General features: G+C 58.0%; 1 protein-coding gene across 11 annotated transcripts in view; it reads right to left on the minus strand.

Annotated features, from left to right (window-relative positions):
• Window positions 1–979: 979 nt before the first annotated feature.
• PLEKHG3 (pleckstrin homology and RhoGEF domain containing G3) overlaps window positions 980–17,467 on the minus strand; it is a 42,359-nt gene continuing 25,871 nt past the window's right edge. For 2 of the 11 annotated variants that reach the window (XM_047079517.1, XM_047079512.1), the window contains exons 2-19: window positions 16,235–16,621; window positions 15,061–15,158; window positions 13,736–13,805; window positions 13,379–13,425; window positions 13,118–13,268; window positions 12,898–13,029; window positions 12,446–12,628; window positions 11,766–11,858; window positions 11,424–11,510; window positions 11,141–11,174; window positions 10,709–10,807; window positions 7,916–8,005; window positions 7,465–7,503; window positions 7,002–7,024; window positions 6,134–6,517; window positions 5,522–5,635; window positions 2,835–4,242; window positions 980–2,360 (exon numbers count right to left, since the gene is read on the minus strand). In XM_047079517.1, the coding sequence (XP_046935473.1) occupies window positions 1,627–2,360; window positions 2,835–4,242; window positions 5,522–5,635; window positions 6,134–6,517; window positions 7,002–7,024; window positions 7,465–7,503; window positions 7,916–8,005; window positions 10,709–10,807; window positions 11,141–11,174; window positions 11,424–11,510; window positions 11,766–11,858; window positions 12,446–12,628; window positions 12,898–13,029; window positions 13,118–13,268; window positions 13,379–13,425; window positions 13,736–13,805; window positions 15,061–15,158; window positions 16,235–16,582 (4,134 nt within the window). In that variant the 5' untranslated portion in view covers window positions 16,583–16,621 and the 3' untranslated portion in view covers window positions 980–1,626. Of the gene's footprint in view, window positions 2,361–2,834; window positions 4,243–5,521; window positions 5,636–6,133; window positions 6,518–7,001; window positions 7,025–7,464; window positions 7,504–7,915; window positions 8,006–10,708; window positions 10,808–11,140; window positions 11,175–11,423; window positions 11,511–11,765; window positions 11,859–12,445; window positions 12,629–12,897; window positions 13,030–13,117; window positions 13,269–13,378; window positions 13,426–13,735; window positions 13,806–15,060; window positions 15,159–16,234; window positions 16,622–17,467 lie in introns of those variants that run through there. The other 9 variants (XM_047079513.1, XM_047079514.1, XM_047079516.1 and 6 more) reach the window with 9 other exon arrangements.

A 17,467-nucleotide genomic window follows, 5' to 3' on the forward strand; every position in this document is an offset into this window, starting at 1 on the left:
CCATTTCCTTCGATTTGTAGATAAGGAAAAAGCAAGAGTTTCAGGTGACCCGGCTAGTTAATGGCAAGAGGTTGGGACCAGAACCTGGGCGTCCTCTCACTCCAGTAAATTTATAGCTACTGAGCGTCATACCCCAACACACGCCTCTATCCTCAGCAACTGTGGAAACCGCATAACATTCAGGACAATGGGTAGAACACAGGCTAGCCCTGTCTGCTGCTGCTTCAGAGAGGCCTCCCCTGGCCTCCACTCTTCCCTTGGCCTCTTTAGACTCTGCACACCTGCCTTCAGGCCGAGTCTGTCCTCTGAGATCAGAAGCTCACGAAGCCCTGACCCACAAGACCTGTGGGAACACACGCCTGCAGGAACAGGGCCAAACAAGGCTGGTGCGCCACAGAGAAAGGGCAGAAAGAAAGCCCAATTAGAAACAGGCAGGCATTCCTAGCCCTTTCAAGAAAAGACCCTTTGAGAACGGGATGAAAACTGAGGTTCCATCCCAGAAAAAATGCACTTGCTCTCTTTACACAATATTGCAGGCCACCTCAAGACATGTCTAGGCTCCAAGTTTAGAATCCTTGCCTTTTAGGATGTCTCTTGGGAACTAGAGAGGGAGAGAAGAGTAAAGGGCACCAGACGTTGGAAACTTTCGCCTGTTAGAAAAACGTTCATTTCCCCCACCTTGTTTAGTCGAACTTTGGTCCTTGAGGAAGCTAAAACCTGGCCTGGTCCCTCCACCCCCAACTCCCGCCACCGACAGGATGCCAGGCTGGGGTAGACAGAAAACAAGTTCCCTCCTGCACATGCTGCTGCCCCAGCCTCCCCGGCGAGCACCCTGGTGCCTTATGCTTTGTGAGCACAGATGACGAATGAGTGACTGTGACAGCAACAACCCCCGCAGCCCGCCTCCCTAAGACATCCCTGGCCTTGATCAACCGTCCCCACCCCAGTGAGGCCCAGTGAGGAGCTACACACAGGCCAGTTGGTCAGCAGTGGTTATTGAACCATTGGCAAATAATGAAAAGTATATACATTAGTGACAACCACAGGATCAGCAAGACAACCTACAAAAGTACCTGAACTGAGCGCGTTACATTCTTCACGGGAGAGGAATCCACAACAAAAGAACACACACAAACTCTCACGTGCACACACAAATATACTGCGGAATGGGAAGCAATAAATTATGGGCCTGGTTCCTGCCTGGATCCTAAGAAAAGACACAAAGAGGAAAGCCTCCCCAGGCCACCTCCCCACGACTCCTCCGGGTGGGCGCCTCAGCCCGGCAGTGGTCAGCCCAACACTGGAGGCCTGAGCACGACTTGCTCTCCCTGGCAAGAGGAGAGCTTAAATATTCAGCTTCTCACCAAAGAACTATATACAAGGGAAGTGGTCACACTGGCCTCGGTGGGAAGAAAGGCTCAACTGGGCCTGTGGAAAGTCGCCCCGAGCCCAGGGGTGCGCCAGCCGGTTCCCAGTGAAGACACTTGCCGGGTACACCGGAGCATTCTTCCAGGGGCCCTCGTGAGCAGGGTGAGCCAGGCCTGAGGGCAAGCCTGCCTTGGTCCCTCCCCGTCCCTCCCCCCCCCCCCGCAGCTACACCGCTCCTCCCTCTCCTTGGACTCAGAATCACCCTACGGAGTTCAAGGCCTGGAATTTCTCCCTCAGGTTTCTCACTCTGCCCTGCTGGCCTGGGTCCACTGGGTCCCTGGGACCCTCTTCCTTTGGCCAATACTCTGGACTCCTGGAAATCCCAGACTCCTGGAAATCCAGGCCCTGTCCCACCGTGGCTGCTGGTGAGCTTGGTCTCTGCCCACTGCCCTCCTCCAGCCCCGCAGTGGGGCAGGGCAGAGGCCCCTTCTCCATGACGATCACCCGCCCGTTGTTCTCCAGGGTGAGGTCTGCGGTGACATACAGGGCTTCCTCTCCGACCGGCCTGCTTTGGGGCAATCCCCCAGGGGGCTGGGGCTGAGTGGCCTCTGGGTCTGCCCGGCCCCTCTTGGCGCCCACGCTGCAGCAGCGGCCCACCTTGCCCGCCAGAGGGGGCTCTACCATGTTCTCCGGCACCGAGCGGCTCCGGTTGACAGGCTGGCCACGGGGCCGGCCGCCCTCGGCCTGGAATGCCTCGTCGTGGGAGGTGTACTTGGAGCAGAGCTCTCGGACATCAGGCCAGTTGAAGGTCTCAGTGTCGAAAGGGCTGAGGGGGCTTCGAGAGGAGGGCCGGACCCCAGGCGAGGTGGTCCTCGGGCTGGCAGCAGTGGGGCTGAAGGAGCAATGCCGAGGAGAGCAGGGCTTGGGCGGGCTGTGCTCCGGGGCCACCGTCTGCTCATCGTTGAGGAGGGACAGCACCGGCTTTCTCTTACCTGTGGGGAGAGAGTGAGCTGACTGACCCACTGGGCAGGAGGGGAGAGGGCAAGTGAGGACTCAGAACTGCCTTCTGCTCCCACTCCAGGCAAGGCTGCTTACTGGGGTTTGGGTTGTGATGGCAGAGAAGTCACATTCACCATCCACGGCCCCTTTATCGGAGGACAATGGGAAGAATGAGGAAAAGGCAGTTGGACGTGGGGTCAGGAGTCACAGGAAAAGACGAGAGCTTCCTCCCCTGGAAGAGTGGGCCCATGGCCACGTTTCCCCCAGGTCTCTGCTCCACAGGAAGGGCCGGGGGAGGGTGGTGAGGGTGTTACAGCAGGGCCACGCACCGCCCTGCGTGTGGAGTCCAGCCCTCTCTTTGGTCATGGTTCTACAGGGTCACCTTCCTCCAGGAGCCAACCTGCTCCTCAGAAGCTCTTCCACCCCAGACTTTCGGGAAGGGCCCACTCCCCACCCCCTCACTGTACCTTTGCCGCCCGAGGGCGCTCCAGCCTCCTCCTGCAGGCAGGGAACGGTGGGAGCCGCCTTTCCCCATTGGAGCGGTGGCCTGGCTGGCACAGATTTGCTCTTGATCCGCAGGCTGTACTGGCGGGCCAGCTGGTAGACCTTGTTCTTGACTCGCTCGCTCACGCGGCCATCCATCACGTGGGAGAGCTGGACGATGCGCGGGTGCAGTGGAGCCACCAGCTCCCCCTGGACGTCGCCACTCAGCTCCTTCACGAGCTCCTTCAGCTCCCGGGCCAGGTGGGCCGGGCTGGGCCGCTCCGTGGGGGAGGCACTCTCAGGGGAGGCGGCGGCCGACTCCTCGGTGATGGCTCCCAGTTCGTGCTCCTCCAGGATGAAGAGCGGTTCGTGCAGGTCAAAACCATTGGCCTGGCCTTGGCCAGGCCCCTTGTGAGAGCTCTCCCCGGGAGACTCCATTCCCTCCCAGATCTTTACAATTTCTGAAGACGGCCTGAACTCAGCATCTGTGATAGGAGCTGGCTCCCCAGCGCTCGCCTGGCCGGGGCCTGGGAGGTCAAACATAGCCCACGAAGCCGGCCGGGAGCCCACCTGCCTCCTGTGCCCCAGCGGAGCCATGGGCTCTGGGTCCGGCCTGGGAAGGCTGTTGAATCTGGAAACGGAGTTCCTCACCAGCCCTTTGGGGATGTAGGAGAGGCTCTCTCGGCGCCGGATGCTAAAGCCCGCGTCATGGTGCTCCGCGTTCTCATAGTAGCTCTTGATCTTGTCCAGCAACAGCCGGTCTCGGGTGGAGAGTGCCGATTCCTTCTTCTTACAGGAAGACCTGTCGGGCTCTGCAGGGCAGCCTGGGCTCGGGGGCTCCGTCCCGTTGACCGAAGGGCTGCTCTCCGTGGCCACGCCCACACCGCTGTCCACCTCTGGGGGCGGCTGCGAGCCGAGGGCGTCGGTGGTGCTGCCACGCCGGGCCGAGCCCTTCTCGCTGCCCTCTAGGCTGAGCACGCTGCTGCTCCGGCTTGTCAGCCTCGGGCTCCCAAAGCCGCTGGCCTTGCCATCCTCCAGGGCCAGGCTGCTCCGCCGAGAGAAGCTGCTGACGAACCGCTCGGCAATGATGCTGGCCTGGTCCAGCACAGAGGGCGGCAGGAGGCTCTCAGGCTCCTGCGTGGCACCCACGTCCTCCTCCTCCTCCTCCTCCTCCTCCTCACTGCTCAGAGTCTTAAGGTCCTCGGTGCTCTCGGCCACCACAAAGTCCACCATGTCACCCGGGGGGGCCATCCCCAGCAGCTCCTGGTGGGCATCAAGCTGTGTTTCCAGGACTTCTGGAGACTCCATGTCTGAGGGCACCTCCTCGATGCTGGCACCTTCCACAGCAGCAAATACTTCCTGCTCTGTCTCAGGCTCAGGGTCTGGCTCAACCTGGGATAACAGAACTCATGTGAGCCAAGACCCTCCCTCATGAGATCCAAAGGATAAGCAGACAGCATGACCTGCTCTCTCGGTTCAGTGAGAGGGCATGCAGTTTAGGACCAAAGGCAATGAGAATGAGCACAACTCAAGAGTGGGGAAACAGGTCCTTAGAGAGAGGAATGTGGTGATGACCCCCAGCCATCATGCAGCGAGGGGGCTTGGGTCGTAAAACCCAAGGACAATTCTAAAAACACATATTGGGTGGTGTTGGCACCTCTCAGTGGCAGCCTGCCTGGGAGCCAGAGGGACAAGGTGGGAGCATACAACACAGGGTATGCCTGATGGAGAGGCAGCTCCCTAAGGCCCTAGAGGCCACATGGGGGTTGTTCTGGGTTCAGACCCACCTACCCTGAGGGGTAAGGACCTCCTGTGTGGATGAGGATCCACAGCGCAACAGGACCCCACGCTAGAATCCTGTCAGAGGGTGAAGACCGGCATCTGGCTCCTACCAGCCAGCCTCTGGCCCTATGCACAACTCTGCAGATGCCCAGCAGACAGGCAAGGAAGGAAGCGAATTCAAGAACTTCCTCCTGACCACCTTGAAGGTGATCTGAACCACGAAACCAGCCAGTACAGGCAGCCTTCCACGGGGACCTTCGGGAAAAAGAGCAAACATGCTACATTCTAAGGAATCAGACCCGATTCCAATGGTTCTAGTCCCAAGTCTGCAAAGCAGGACCCATGGTTTAGGCCTGTGTGCCAGGAAGTGGAAGGGGGGCTTCTGAGTCACAGGTTCTGACCTCAGCTCTGCCCCTCGGCAGCTGCCCGATGTCAGGCAAGTCACTCAACTTCTCTCAGCCTCTTTCTACCTGAGCTGTTGCAGGCAACAGAAGGAAGAAACAAAACATCGGACAAGCAGGAAGTGCCCAGTAGCTGTCAATACCCAGGTGGGCACAGGTGTGACTTAAATGTCTGGCACGCTGGTGGGGGCAGGGCCTTACGCCCTATACCAGGAGGCCTGGCTGAAGGGACCTAAAATCTGGTCACTTCCACGAATATGGCCCTTGACGAGAGTCTGCACCTGCCCAAAGAAAGGAGCTGCCCGCTCACACTATCACACGTTCACAGGCCAGACAGGCTTCCTAAAGGGGCAAAGAGTCCTGGGGCGTGGAGGAGGGAATCTGTCCCCATGGGCCCAACAGGAGAGCCCGTGCCTGGAAGCCCCACCTGCGGACCAGGCGCTCCGGGCACTCCCGCACCGTCCCCCTTCTGCCTGCCGGCCACTCACCTCTGGCAGCGAAGAGGTGGACTCAAAGCTCATGCGCTTCTCAGCACTAGTGGGAGACCGGCCGCCGGGCCTTCTGCGGCTCTTGGGGCCTTCGGACTCCCTACGCCCCTTCTCCTGCAGGAAGCAGAGGGCCATCATCAGCTCCCGGGACAGCTGGGAGCTCGTCCCTTCTGCAGCCCAACATGGGCAGAACCTTCTGAGCCCCCAAGGCGGCTGGGCTGTATTGAGAGCCAGCCTGGGACCTGAGCCCTTCCACAGTCAACCTGAACTGCAAGGTCTGGGGATGCAGAAATCCCTGCCAGGTGCGCAGCCTCAGGAAAGTCCAACCCACCTGCCCCTTCCAGCCCCGCTGTGTGCTGGCTTCTCCCCCTTCCCCACCGCCCCCATCCCATTAGTCATGCTCACTGGGGAGTAAGCTAGTTCACGCCCAGTACTGGAACAGCACATGCCAGGGGCTCACCGGGGCGTGACAGCAGGCGAGGGGTTAGGTGCTGATGGCAGGAATGAAGGAACAGGACGGAGGGGTGGGAGGGCAGGGGAGAGAACTCCCGGATGGGCATGCACTCGCCAGGGAACATGCAAGGAGGAGGGGAGATCAAAGAGACACCTCACCATAGCGCCCCGGGAGAAAAGTAAAGCGTTGGCCCGATAGTGCCAGCAGTGGAGGGCGGCCAGCAGGGAGCTGGCAAAGTCGGCTACCTGCTCCGCCACTGCCAGGCTCTCCTCCTCCTCCTCCTCCTCCGAGCCTTGGGGCTCCAGCCTGGCCCCCTTCTTGCTGCCTTCATGCCCTGCCAAGTCTTCCAGAGACACCTGAAAGGCCTGCTCCTCCTCCTCCTCCTCCTCCTCCTCCTCCTCCTCCACCACCTCCTCCTCCTCCTCCTCTTCCTCCTCCTCCTCCTCCTGTTCCTCCCGGGCAGCCCCTTCAGCCTCTGGCTGTATGCCCTGAGCACGAGGAGGCCGCCCAAAGTCCAGGAGAGCGCCGGCACTGCCTGCATGCTGTTCAGAGCACAAGACCCCCTCGTGACCAGCCTCTGGGCAAGCCCCCTCCTCCTGCCAGCAGCTGGGGGTGGGGAGGCTTTACCCAGAGAAAGCCACACTTAAACACCCAACCCCTGGTGTCCACCAGGGCCCAGTGAGGGTGGGGGTGGGGGTCCTCAAGGTGGAAGGCTGGGACCCGGAGCCTGGTCAGGAACTCAAGACCCAGCGAGGTCTGCCTGCCCCAGAGAGAGAAAATGGAGAAGATCCAGGCTGGGCCACCACCAGGGTACCATTCCAGGAAAAGGGTGCAGAAGGGTCCCCAGGGCAAGGACCATGGCTTATTCGTCTCTGTGACTCTCAAGACAGAGGCCAGCACACAGGAGGTGCTCGATAGGTATTTATGGAATGCATGAAGACAGTGAGAGCTGAAGGGGCGGGGGCGCTGACCCGGCAGCCCCACCCCCCCTCCGTCAGGCCAGTCCTCTCTGCCCATCGGCCTTACCTTCATTCCCGCTGTTCCGCCTGCTGCCACCACAGGGTCCCAGCACGCAGGCAAGGGGGAGGGGAGAAGAGATGGGTAAGCAGGAGGAAGAGCCTCTTTACAGAAGCCAGGAGCCCCCTGGGGAAGGGCTCCCACTCCCAGAACCCTCACCCGGTCTCCTGGGCTTTCAAAGGAATGACTGGCAGAGCAGAGGCCCTGGGAGATTCAGAGTGGCACAGGCCTGTGTGTGTCACTCTCTCCTGCTGTCCCCCGAGGACAGGGTGCAAGGAGTGTGTGAGGGGGGAGGACTCAAGCCCCCTCCCCAGACAGCAAGGGATGAGGCCCACCTCCAGGGAAGAAGGAGGAAGGGAGGCAGCGTCCCCTCTAAACTGTCCTCAGTACCCCCACCCAGAAGGCTACCTGTGTCACCTCCCTGCCCCTACCCTAGAGCTTGCCGGGAAGGCCCAGCCATGCTCACACTCACCTTTCTCACTGAGTTGCCTGAGCAGGTGTCTGGTGGGCTCTGAGAAGGGAAGCGAATGGACAGTCAGTGCAGGCCTGGAAACAGCGGTGCCTGGCCCTGGTCCCATGCTCACAGCGCCACCGACACCACCAGCTCAAAGTTCCCTCCAGCTTGGCTGCCATTCAGCTCTGGGGCTCCGTACCTACCGCACAGGGAAGCAGGGCCCGGGCCACCCCCAGCCAGCACCAGGAGCAGCTCTGCCCACAATCGCTGCATTAGTGCACCTCGCCCAGGGCCCTCAGTTCCGGAGCCAGAGCCCCATGCTGCCTCCTAGGACCAACCGGCCACGTCTCTGGAGATGCCTGGCTCTACCTCAAGCCCCACCCTCCCTGCAAGAAGCACATCAGCGCATTAGCGACACCCGAGGCCCGGCCCCCTCGCAGCACCCCTGGCTGGAAAGCAGAGGTCGCACCCGACTTCCTACGGCCCTTAAGGCCTGGCTCCGTGAAGCCTCGCTGCCCGCTGGGGAGTGATGCCCGGCTGAACGGGGGCTGACCGGGCTCTGGGAACAAGATACAAAACACACCCATTAGGCTGATGGTGTCAGCACCGTGTACCCCAGCCTTTCTGGAGACAGACCTGAGACAGACAGGCAGGGACAGGAGGACATGTGTCGAGGGACCTCTCCACGCAGTCTTGACCTTAGCCCATACTGTTCTTGCCCCACTGGTGTTAACTGGGCAGCCCACTATAAACTTGGGGGGCAGAAGGAAAATCTACCGAGGTCTCCGGGCTGTTCCCGAGCAGGGGAGCACGCTGAAGTTTTTTCCACTGAGGTGTGGGTGTGGGTACACAGACAACATAAGTAAATGTTAATCCGACTGTTTTTTTTAAGTGAGAAAAGTAGAATGCCCTACTCTTTCATCTTAAAGCTTGTAATCAAGAATATTTCGTAAGTGACAAGTAATGACAGCAGCACCTTCCGAATCCAGAGTATACTTCTCTGCCCAGCTCAGCAGTCTGGAAGGAGGAGGCCCGGAGGCAAGAGAGTAGGTGGCTCCATGCGTCACGGCAGTGCTAGCACTGGGCCTGTGTCGCCCTCTCAGCAACTTCCTGCCCCTCCCCTTTTTTTTTTAAACACTTTTTAAAAAGTAATCTCTACACCCAGGGTGCCTGGATGGCTCAGTCGGTTAAGCGACCGACCCTTGATTTAGGAGTTCGAGCCCTGCGTCAGACTCCGTGCTGACAGTGTGGAGCCTGCTTGGGATTCTCTGTCTCTCTGTCTCTCTCTCTCTCTGCCCCTGTCACGCACGCTTTCTTTCTCCCCCTCAAAATAAATAAACTAAAAAAAAAATTATTTTAGTAAAAAATAAAATACTCTCTACACCCAACATGGGGCTCAAACTCATGACCCCAAGATCAAGAGTCACATGCTCCACCGACTGAGACGGCCAGGGGCCCCTTGCCGGCCTGTCTTTACCCACACTTCTTACAAGTTCAGTCAGCTGATTTCAAACAACACAAGTGGGGAGAAGAGCTACAGGCGAGCACACTACCACAGACGAGAACCAACGCTCCAGGGTAAGGACGGACATCACACGACGAACGCCACTGCCCTAGCGGTTCACAGGCCGCAGCAGTCTCCAGAAAGGGGAAAGTTCAACTGTGGTCAGCATCCTCTACCCTGAAAGGCTCAAGAGCAGGCAGCATGTTTTAGAAAGATGTTTGTTTCGGGGTGCCTGGGTGGCTCAGTCAGTTACGTGTATGACTTCGGCTCCGGTCAGGATCCCAGTGTTTGAGCCTCACGTCGGGCTCTGTGCCGACAGCTCCGAGCCTGGAGCCCGCTTTGGATTCTGTGTCTCCCTCTCTCTCTGCCCCTCCCCTGCTTGCACACTGTCTCTCTCTCTCTCAAAAATAAATAAACATTAAAAAAAATTTAAAAAAAAAGATGTTTGTTTCATAATGGTTGAAACTAAAGTATGAACACAAGTAAACAGAACACGACTCTGTCCGTGTTCACGGGCTAAAGTCTCAGTCTTGTGGAAACTTAGCTCTAAAACAGCTCATTTCCCGAGTGCCTTGATAGCTGCAGTTTGGACACTGATGTTATGACAGGCGGTACTGCTGTTTCAACCACCACCACCATCATCACCTCCATGATCCAGAAGCTTCCAATGCAAAGCTATGGCAGGTTAAAGGGGAACGCTAAAAGGGTGGAAAGAACATTACAGAAAAAAAGGAAAACAGAAAGGGCCAGAAACGTACGAAGTAACACCCTCAGTCTGGGGCTTTTAACAATACGACATCGTAAAACTTTTGCAACCATAGCAAACTTGCCTAGGGTTTAAGGTCCATTGGGAGGAACACATAACAAAACAAAATCACAAAAGCTTTCCAGAGACCGCTTGGTTCCACCTTCCAGAAAACCAAAGCCCACGTGTCAATCCACATAGTTGTTCAGGGGACCCGTGGGTCACAGCCAGAGCCCAGTGCACCACGGAGATCTAAGCCAGGCCAGTGCTGCCCATACTGCCGAATCTTCTCTCCAGAGGTTTCTGAGACATTTCTCATTCCAACTCTCACCTCGTCTATGTCTGGTAGGTACCAGCTGAGGCTAAGTCTGTCCCTGGGCCTCTGACTGAAGAGTACAAACAGACGAACAGACGTAGAATACACACACTTATCACCCCCAGAGCTAAGAATAAACGCAAGGCTCTCTCTTTTTCAACAGACGATTCATTCCAGTAACTCCAAGTACATAGCAGCAAGCCCAGTCATGGAAGAAAACCCAGCAGAGGAAAACTGAACTTTTCCTGAGACCCAAAGTAAATATTTCCTGTCTGGATTTGGTGCCACTTGATGTCTAACTCGTTTTCCCCGCGTTCTGCCTCTGCTCTGCTCCAGAACTGGGCTGGGGATCACCCATGATGTCTGAGCGTCACTCCTGGCTGGGCTCCAGGATTCTGAGTGGCCAAGGAGCAAGGTTTCAGTCGCAGGAAAGCTAAGGGGCACCGAGCCCTGAGTAAACCAGCATTCCCAGGGTGTGGGAAAAGGTGGGCTGCCCAACCCTGGGGCACAAGAAGGGCCCGAAGCAGGAGCACTGGGAGGGGGTGCTCTACATGTGCCCAGCAACCCTCCTGGGACCTGCCCTTTCCCAAGATGTCCGGAGAGGTGGCAGCCAGCCCCAAATGCTGCTGCACACAGTCCCCCTCCTGGCCCAGAGTCCTCCGAGGAAGCATCTCTGCCCACACAGCCCTTCCCTTACCAGACTGCCGGCGCCCCTGCCGCACGTGGGTGGACACTTCGTCCTGGGAGGACCAAGCCTTCTTCAGGCGCTCAGGGCTGCAGCGGTACCGACTGGGATCTGCACACGAGATTCACAATCAGCCTTGGCCTAGACTCTGACTATACCTGACCACACCTCTGCTGCCCGCCCTAGCTCCAGGGGCCAGAAGCCTCCAGAGCTCCCTTCTCTTCCATCTTCCATCCAGGAATGTGAGGCACTAGGAGTCGCACCTGCCAACAGGACCATGCCCTTGACCTTGCAGCAGACCCCTAGCCTTTGACAAAAGGAGCTTCCCTTTCCCATCCTCCCTGCTCCCTGCAATATAAGCAGTAGGCAGAGTTTCCCCAGGATGCAACGTGACCTAGAGATGTGCACAACTAGGGGCAAAGCAGGCAGAAAGGGCACACTTACAGTAGGAGTCCATTTCCAAGATGGCTTCCTTGGCCTGGAAGGAAAGGAAACACACCCTGTTACCACCTCACTATGTGCCGTGCCTCCCTTGCTCCACCAGCTCGGCTCTTACTGCACCGGGACACCCGCAGTGCTATGCTGAGGTCAAGGGCATAGGCTGATCCCCACTGTCGAGTGGAGCCAACGTCCAGAGGGTGAGGCACTGGTGGGCCCCTGGCCCTGGCTGAGGATCGCCTCTCCCTGCAGCCCATCAGGGGCTAGGTGGGGTACCCCCGGCCCTCACCTTCTGGGGGATAGTGGTGTGGTGGTTCTCCAGGATGAGCCTCTTGATGTGGTGAGTCCAGCTCCGTTTCTCCTCCACTGTCTTGGCCTGGAAGGACCCGAGGGAGAGGGAGCCAAGTGTTATTATCACCAGACGGAAGCCATCCAACGTAGGCCACGCTTGTCAGGGAGGCAGCGGCAGAAAGATGGCCTGTGCTGGGGCCTCTGTGAGGTTATCTTAACTCCCCAACACAAGCCTGAGAGATGTCCACAATGATCTCTACCTTCCAGAGAGAGACACTGAGGCTCAGTAGAGCCAAGCGAGCTGAGAAGGCAGGTCTGTCCCCAGCCTCCCAACCCTCACCTGGATGTTGTACTGCTGCTTGCTGTGCTTGTAGTGGGTGACGGTGAAGCACAGGGAGTCTCTGGTGCTTTCAATCAGCATCAGGGAGGAGCACTGGGGCAGAGAGAGAGTGCAGTCAAGCACAAGAAGGGGCATTGGGGGGTGGGGGTGACCTGGGGCCCCAGCCCCTCGAGACCATCTGGGGAGGCAGGAAGAGTAATCTCAGAAGGATAGAGCTGTATCCACACCAACCCGGAGCCCATAAAGAGGTCAAGAAGTACAGCCTGGGGCCGTCTGGCTGACTCAGTCAGTAAAGCATGTGACTCTTGATCTTGGAGTTTTAGGTTCGAGTCCCACACTGGGTGGAGAGATTACTTCAAGATAAAATCTTTTTTTTTTTTAATTAATTAATTTTTATTTTAAGAGAGAGAGCAGAGGGAGAGGGAGAGAGAGAGAGAATCCCAAGCAGGCTCCACGCCCAGTGCGGAGCCTAACTCGGGGCTCCATCCCACGACCCCGGGATCATGACCTGAGTCAAAATCAAGAGTCCAACACTCAAATGACTGAGCCACCCAGGCGCCCCAAAAACAAAATCTTTAAAAAAAAAAAAAAAAAAAAAAAGGGTCTGGAGATTGGCCCACTAAAATGGGGGAAGTGGAGAATGAGTGGAGGGGCAGAGAACATGACAGCAGCCTGGTTACCGGGATATGACTCTTGTAGACAAAGTGATCGCCTCGCTTCTTGGTGATGAGCAGAGCTTTGTCAAAGAGGAAGAAGGTCCTCTCGTTGCGCACGCGGTGCACGCGGAACGTGCCCTCCAGGACGAGCTCCCCATAGATGGTCAGGTCTGGTCCCTTCCAATTGATGAGCAGTGACTGAATCTCCTGCAGCAGAGAAGCAGGGAGCCCCAGAGTCAGGCTGCTCATGACACTCTGGGGACTGCGCGGAGCCCCAGAAAACTCCTGCAGACACAGACACCACCTGCATCCGCCAGACACACGCTGCCCACAAGGGCTCCCCACAGAGAAGCCCACCCCACAGGGAAACGAGCCCTCAGCTCACTGCAGCAGGCGGCCACATGCGCTCTCCCAAGCGCCACCCCACCTCGCCCCACCGCCCCTGCGAGTCCCTCCAGCCGCCAGCCCTGCAGCACCTGGAGCCGGACTGCATGCTCGTGCCTCCTCTTCATGTCATTGATGTACCAGGCCACGCAGGTCATGGTGTCAATGGCATCCTCCACCACCTCGAAGCCGTCTTCTTCTTCATCAAAATGTTTGGCGATTTCCTGTGCGGGAGACAGGCGCTCAGGCGGCCCAGACTCAGGCCCTGCCCCTCCCCTGGGCCCCCCATCCTCAGGAAGACCTCTGGGTTACCTGGAGCAGCAGGTGGTACTTGAGGATGCGCTGGACGGGCTTCAGCAAGTAGGAGCCCAAGGGCAGAGAGTGCTGTAGCAGCTCCTGCCGGTCCCGAAAGAACTTGGCCTGTTGCTTGTCCCGCATGCACTCGGTCAGGGCGGCCACTGAGCTGGGAGCGGGGGAGGCGGCCGTCACTGCCTGGGAAGGCCTAGATGGGGGCGTGTGGTGCTCCAGGCCCACCAAATAACTCTACCTCCCCTCTCCACCCCAATTACTCACTTGGGGTAGTTGTTGCAATACTGGGTGTAGATATCAAACTCTTGGCTCTGAGAAGAGACCGAACAAAGATAGTGATTTCCGGGAGGCTGCAAACTTGGGAATACCAAAAACATGGCCCTGATCCCCAGAGTACACACTGCCCCCCTTTCCCTGAACACCTGCAGATCCATCCTTGTGCCCATCTCCCTGGGACACCCCATCCACCTAGCAGCCCCTGGCTCCACCCCAGAATGCCCCTCCCACCTGAGGCACCCCAGAACGCCCCTCCTTCCCCTGGCAGAAGCCTCTGCTGGGCGTTCCTGTGCCTCTGAGTCCCCAGCAAGGTGGGATAAGAGGCAAGAACCCAGCCCTTCTTACCCTTTCCACAAAGCAGCTGGCCACAGCCACAGGGTCACTATTGCAGCCGTCCAGGTCTCTGAGTAGCTGGCTGGGGGAGGGGGGAGTGGTCGTCAGAGCCCAGACAGCTCACGGCCTACCAACACCTACCAACAAGTCCCCTCCCCAACCTCCTGGTTCCCAGATACACAGCCAGCCCTGGTGACACGCCAAAGAGTCAGGGCTTCTCCCCCCTCAGAGTGAGCCCCATGCAGGCCAGCAACCACAGAGTATTCAGCACTGCTGCAAAGATGGGGAGCAAAGGAGCCCCACATGCTCAGCAAGCAAGAGAAAGGGGATGCGAGTACCCACCTTGGGAGGAGAGACAGCTCCTCTGCAAGCAGAAGGAGTCAAACACACACAGACTGAGATTAAAGGCGGGGGGGGGGGGGGGAGAGAAGAGGGCTGGGATTCCCAAAGTAAGCAAAGGCCCCCGACACACACACCCCGGTGCAAAAGGATGCAGGAAAGGGAGAGAGGGGGAGTCCCAGAGCCTGAACTTGGATTCAGGTTGGGATGCTATGGGAAACCCTAACCACAACACTCCCCTGTCACCTCCTCCCATGCATATGTCTTCCCAACCCCCACCAGCATCTGGCCCAAGTCACCCTGCCCTCCCGGCCTTCTGAAGCTTGCACTGCAGGAAGTCTCTCAGCCATCTCAGAGGGCCCTATATCCTATCAATGCTGTCCCCTTAAGCACACTCCCCCCGACCAGTGCCCTCGCCCTGGGGAATCTGTGGGCCCCGGCAGCACACGCCATATCCTCAAGGAGCCCCTTTGCCCTGAAGTAGCCTCCTGCCAGACCTCACTCAGCCTCCCCTTTCGCCTGATCTGTTCATTCACCTAATGGGTCAGATCACCTCCAGGGAGCCCTGGTTTCCCATGGGGTCAGTAGGAAGGTGATGAAGAAGTTAAGGGATGTGCAAGAAGGGGAGAAAGATGGAAGAGACAAAGGGCCACAAAGGGACAGAGAGAAGAGCATCACATGCCAGAGTCCAGCCATTCCCTGAGGGGGTGCTGGCCTGGCCCAGTCTGGCCCCAACATGCACATGACCTCAGATGGTCTCCCCCGCCTGACAGGAGGCACAGCAGCCCCAGGGCACATGACCCCACACCCCCTCTCTCTCCTACAGGGAGCTGACTGTAGCACCTTACAGGGGAGAGCACCACTACCCACCCACCCTCAGTGATCAGGCCCCTGGCCCACATGTCACAGCCCAGGAGACTAGGCCCATCCAGGGCCCTTCTAGGCCCTAAGATGGGCCTCATAGGCAGAACGCAGTATGTGTTAGTCCCACTCCATACCTGTTCAGTGCATAGATGTTTTCTATGTTCCCAAAGAGGGCGCTGACTTGTTCTGGCTTCAGCAGCCCAGGTGTGTCAATGATCTTCAAGAGGTAGTCCTGCGTGGAGGGAGGCATCAGAGCCCATCTTCCACCCCGCCCCCGGTACAGTCCGTCCCCCCACTTCCTCCAGCCACACCCCATTTCTGTACAACCACAGTGTGACTTCACAGACATGGCCTACCGTACTGGGCTGCATAGTTCCCCACCCCCCAACTGATATCCATTCAGAACCTCAGGAGGTGACCTCACTTGGAAATAGAGTCTTTGCAGATGTAATGAGTCAAGGATCTCAGGACGATATCCTACTAGATTTAGGGTGGGCCCTAACTCCAATGACTGGTGTCCTCACAAGAGGAAAGGACACAGAGAAGGCAGCGATAGGAAGGTGGAGGCAGAGGTCGGGATAATAGATCAACAGGCCAAGCAACGCAAAGGATAGGCAGCAACCACCTCGCAGAAGCCAGGAGAGAGGCGTGCAACGCATTCTGCCTCCTAAACGAAGACAGACTAAGTGTCTGCGTTTTACTCACGCAGCTTGAGGTTATCTATTACAGCAGCCCCGGAAACAAATACACGGTTCCCTCTGCAGCGAGCAGAGGGCATCCTCAGTGGCAGCCACACAGCCACCTTCCTGCGTGCCCGCAGTGTGAAATGCCTCACCAACATGGCCCTATGAAGTGGGTGCGTCTTCACGTCCCAGGTGAGGAACCCAAGGCTCAGGAGCTTACGCAGGGGCCTGAGACCCCGTAGCCAGGCAACCACGGAGCAGGGATCTGGGCACAGGTAGGCAACATCCAGGCCAGTGTCCTCACTGTGATCAGTTTCCATGAGCACAGCAGTCCCCGCCCCTCCCCACCAACCGTGCCTGCCCCCTAATGGCCTGCAGGAGGTTCTGTGGGCCCAGGCTACTGATGTGACCCAAAGTCGTAAGGCAGTGGGAGCAGTCAGAGGCTCCCCCAGAGCAGGCCGCATGAGACCTCCCCACTACTCCATGGGAAGCAGGTCTTCTGAAACCAACTATCAGGGAGAAGTTTCCTTCCAGGGGTGGAAGCAGGTTTACAACAGAGCTGGGCCACCAGGAGCCAGAGGCCGGGCCCCCTCCCAACCTCAGCCCCTTGGGTGGCGGGCCTCACCTCCACGATGCTGCGCAGGTCCTGCACATACATCCGCTCCGTCTCCACGATCTCCCGCACCACTCGGCCCAGGTAGCTGAGCTTATGTGTTGGGGCCGCCGGGGCCCGGCTGCTGAACGGAGACAGGGGCCCCCTCACGCTCAGCCAGCCGCTGGAGTTGGGGTTGCCGTTGGGGGGATGCCGGCCTCGCGGGGAGCCTGCCCCGTTCTCAGCAGAAGCCTCGGAGCCATTGGGATCCTCCATGGCACCGCGGCTGTCACGGGATGAACCCGACGAGGAGGTGGTGGAGGTCAGGCTCACCGGCCGCTCCTGGCTGCGCTCTTGGCGGAGAGAGGCAGAGACGGGCATCCTGGCATCGCTGCCTGGAGAAGGCACTCCGGAGAGATTCTGGGCGGGACAGACAAAGAATTGAACCTTGGAATCTTCACAGAAACAGAAGGGAAAAGGGTGGCTGCTGGGGGAGGAGGGAATGCGGAGTTAGTATTTAATGGGTACGGAGTTTCCATTTTGCGAGGTAATCAAGTCCGGGGGATGATGGTGGTGACAGGTGAGCAACATTGGGAATGTACTTAATGCCACTGAAACACCACACACTTAAAAATGGTTACAATGGAAATGTTATGTCTGTGTATTTCACCACAATGTTAAAAACAACAGCTCTGAATGTGGAGGGGGTCCTTTCCCTCGGAATCTGCCAACAGGCACAAGGAGGCCCAGGTAACATGCCTTCCTGGCTCCAAGCTTTCCCAGGGTGAGGATGGGCAAACCACATCCAAGGACAATAAAGGGCTCAGAAACCCGATCCCCAGAAAAGCAGAGAGGACATCTCCACCATAGCAGCAGTGAGGGTGCCTTCGGATGGAATCCCAAGCCCGGCCCCACTGCCCTGGCAAAGCTCCCAGCCTCTCAGAACCTCAGCATCTCAGCACCTACCCAAGGGCTGTGTCCACGAGGATGCAGGGACCTGCTACACGTACAGGTCTGAGCGCGGTGCCTGGCACGAAGCAAGGGCTCCATAACTAATCAGAACAGTGATGATAACAGCAATTGTCAAAAAGCACTTCCCAAGCACCCACTTGTCGGGACCTGTGCCGGGGTCACCAGCAAGGGCAGGTAAAGATCTTGCTCTTATAATCTAAGACAACACACACGCCAGAGAGTAAGAATCTCCTTGGGATTCCATCTCTGGGGCACCAGCGACTTCACCATGAATCTGAAACCTTCTGGATACTG

The sequence above is a fragment of the Lynx rufus genome, unplaced genomic scaffold, assembly GCF_022079265.1.
Source record: "Lynx rufus isolate CCGP_SWC_20201006 ecotype Redwood Valley unplaced genomic scaffold, mLynRuf1.p SCAF_17, whole genome shotgun sequence".
Lineage (NCBI taxonomy): Eukaryota > Metazoa > Chordata > Mammalia > Carnivora > Felidae > Lynx > Lynx rufus.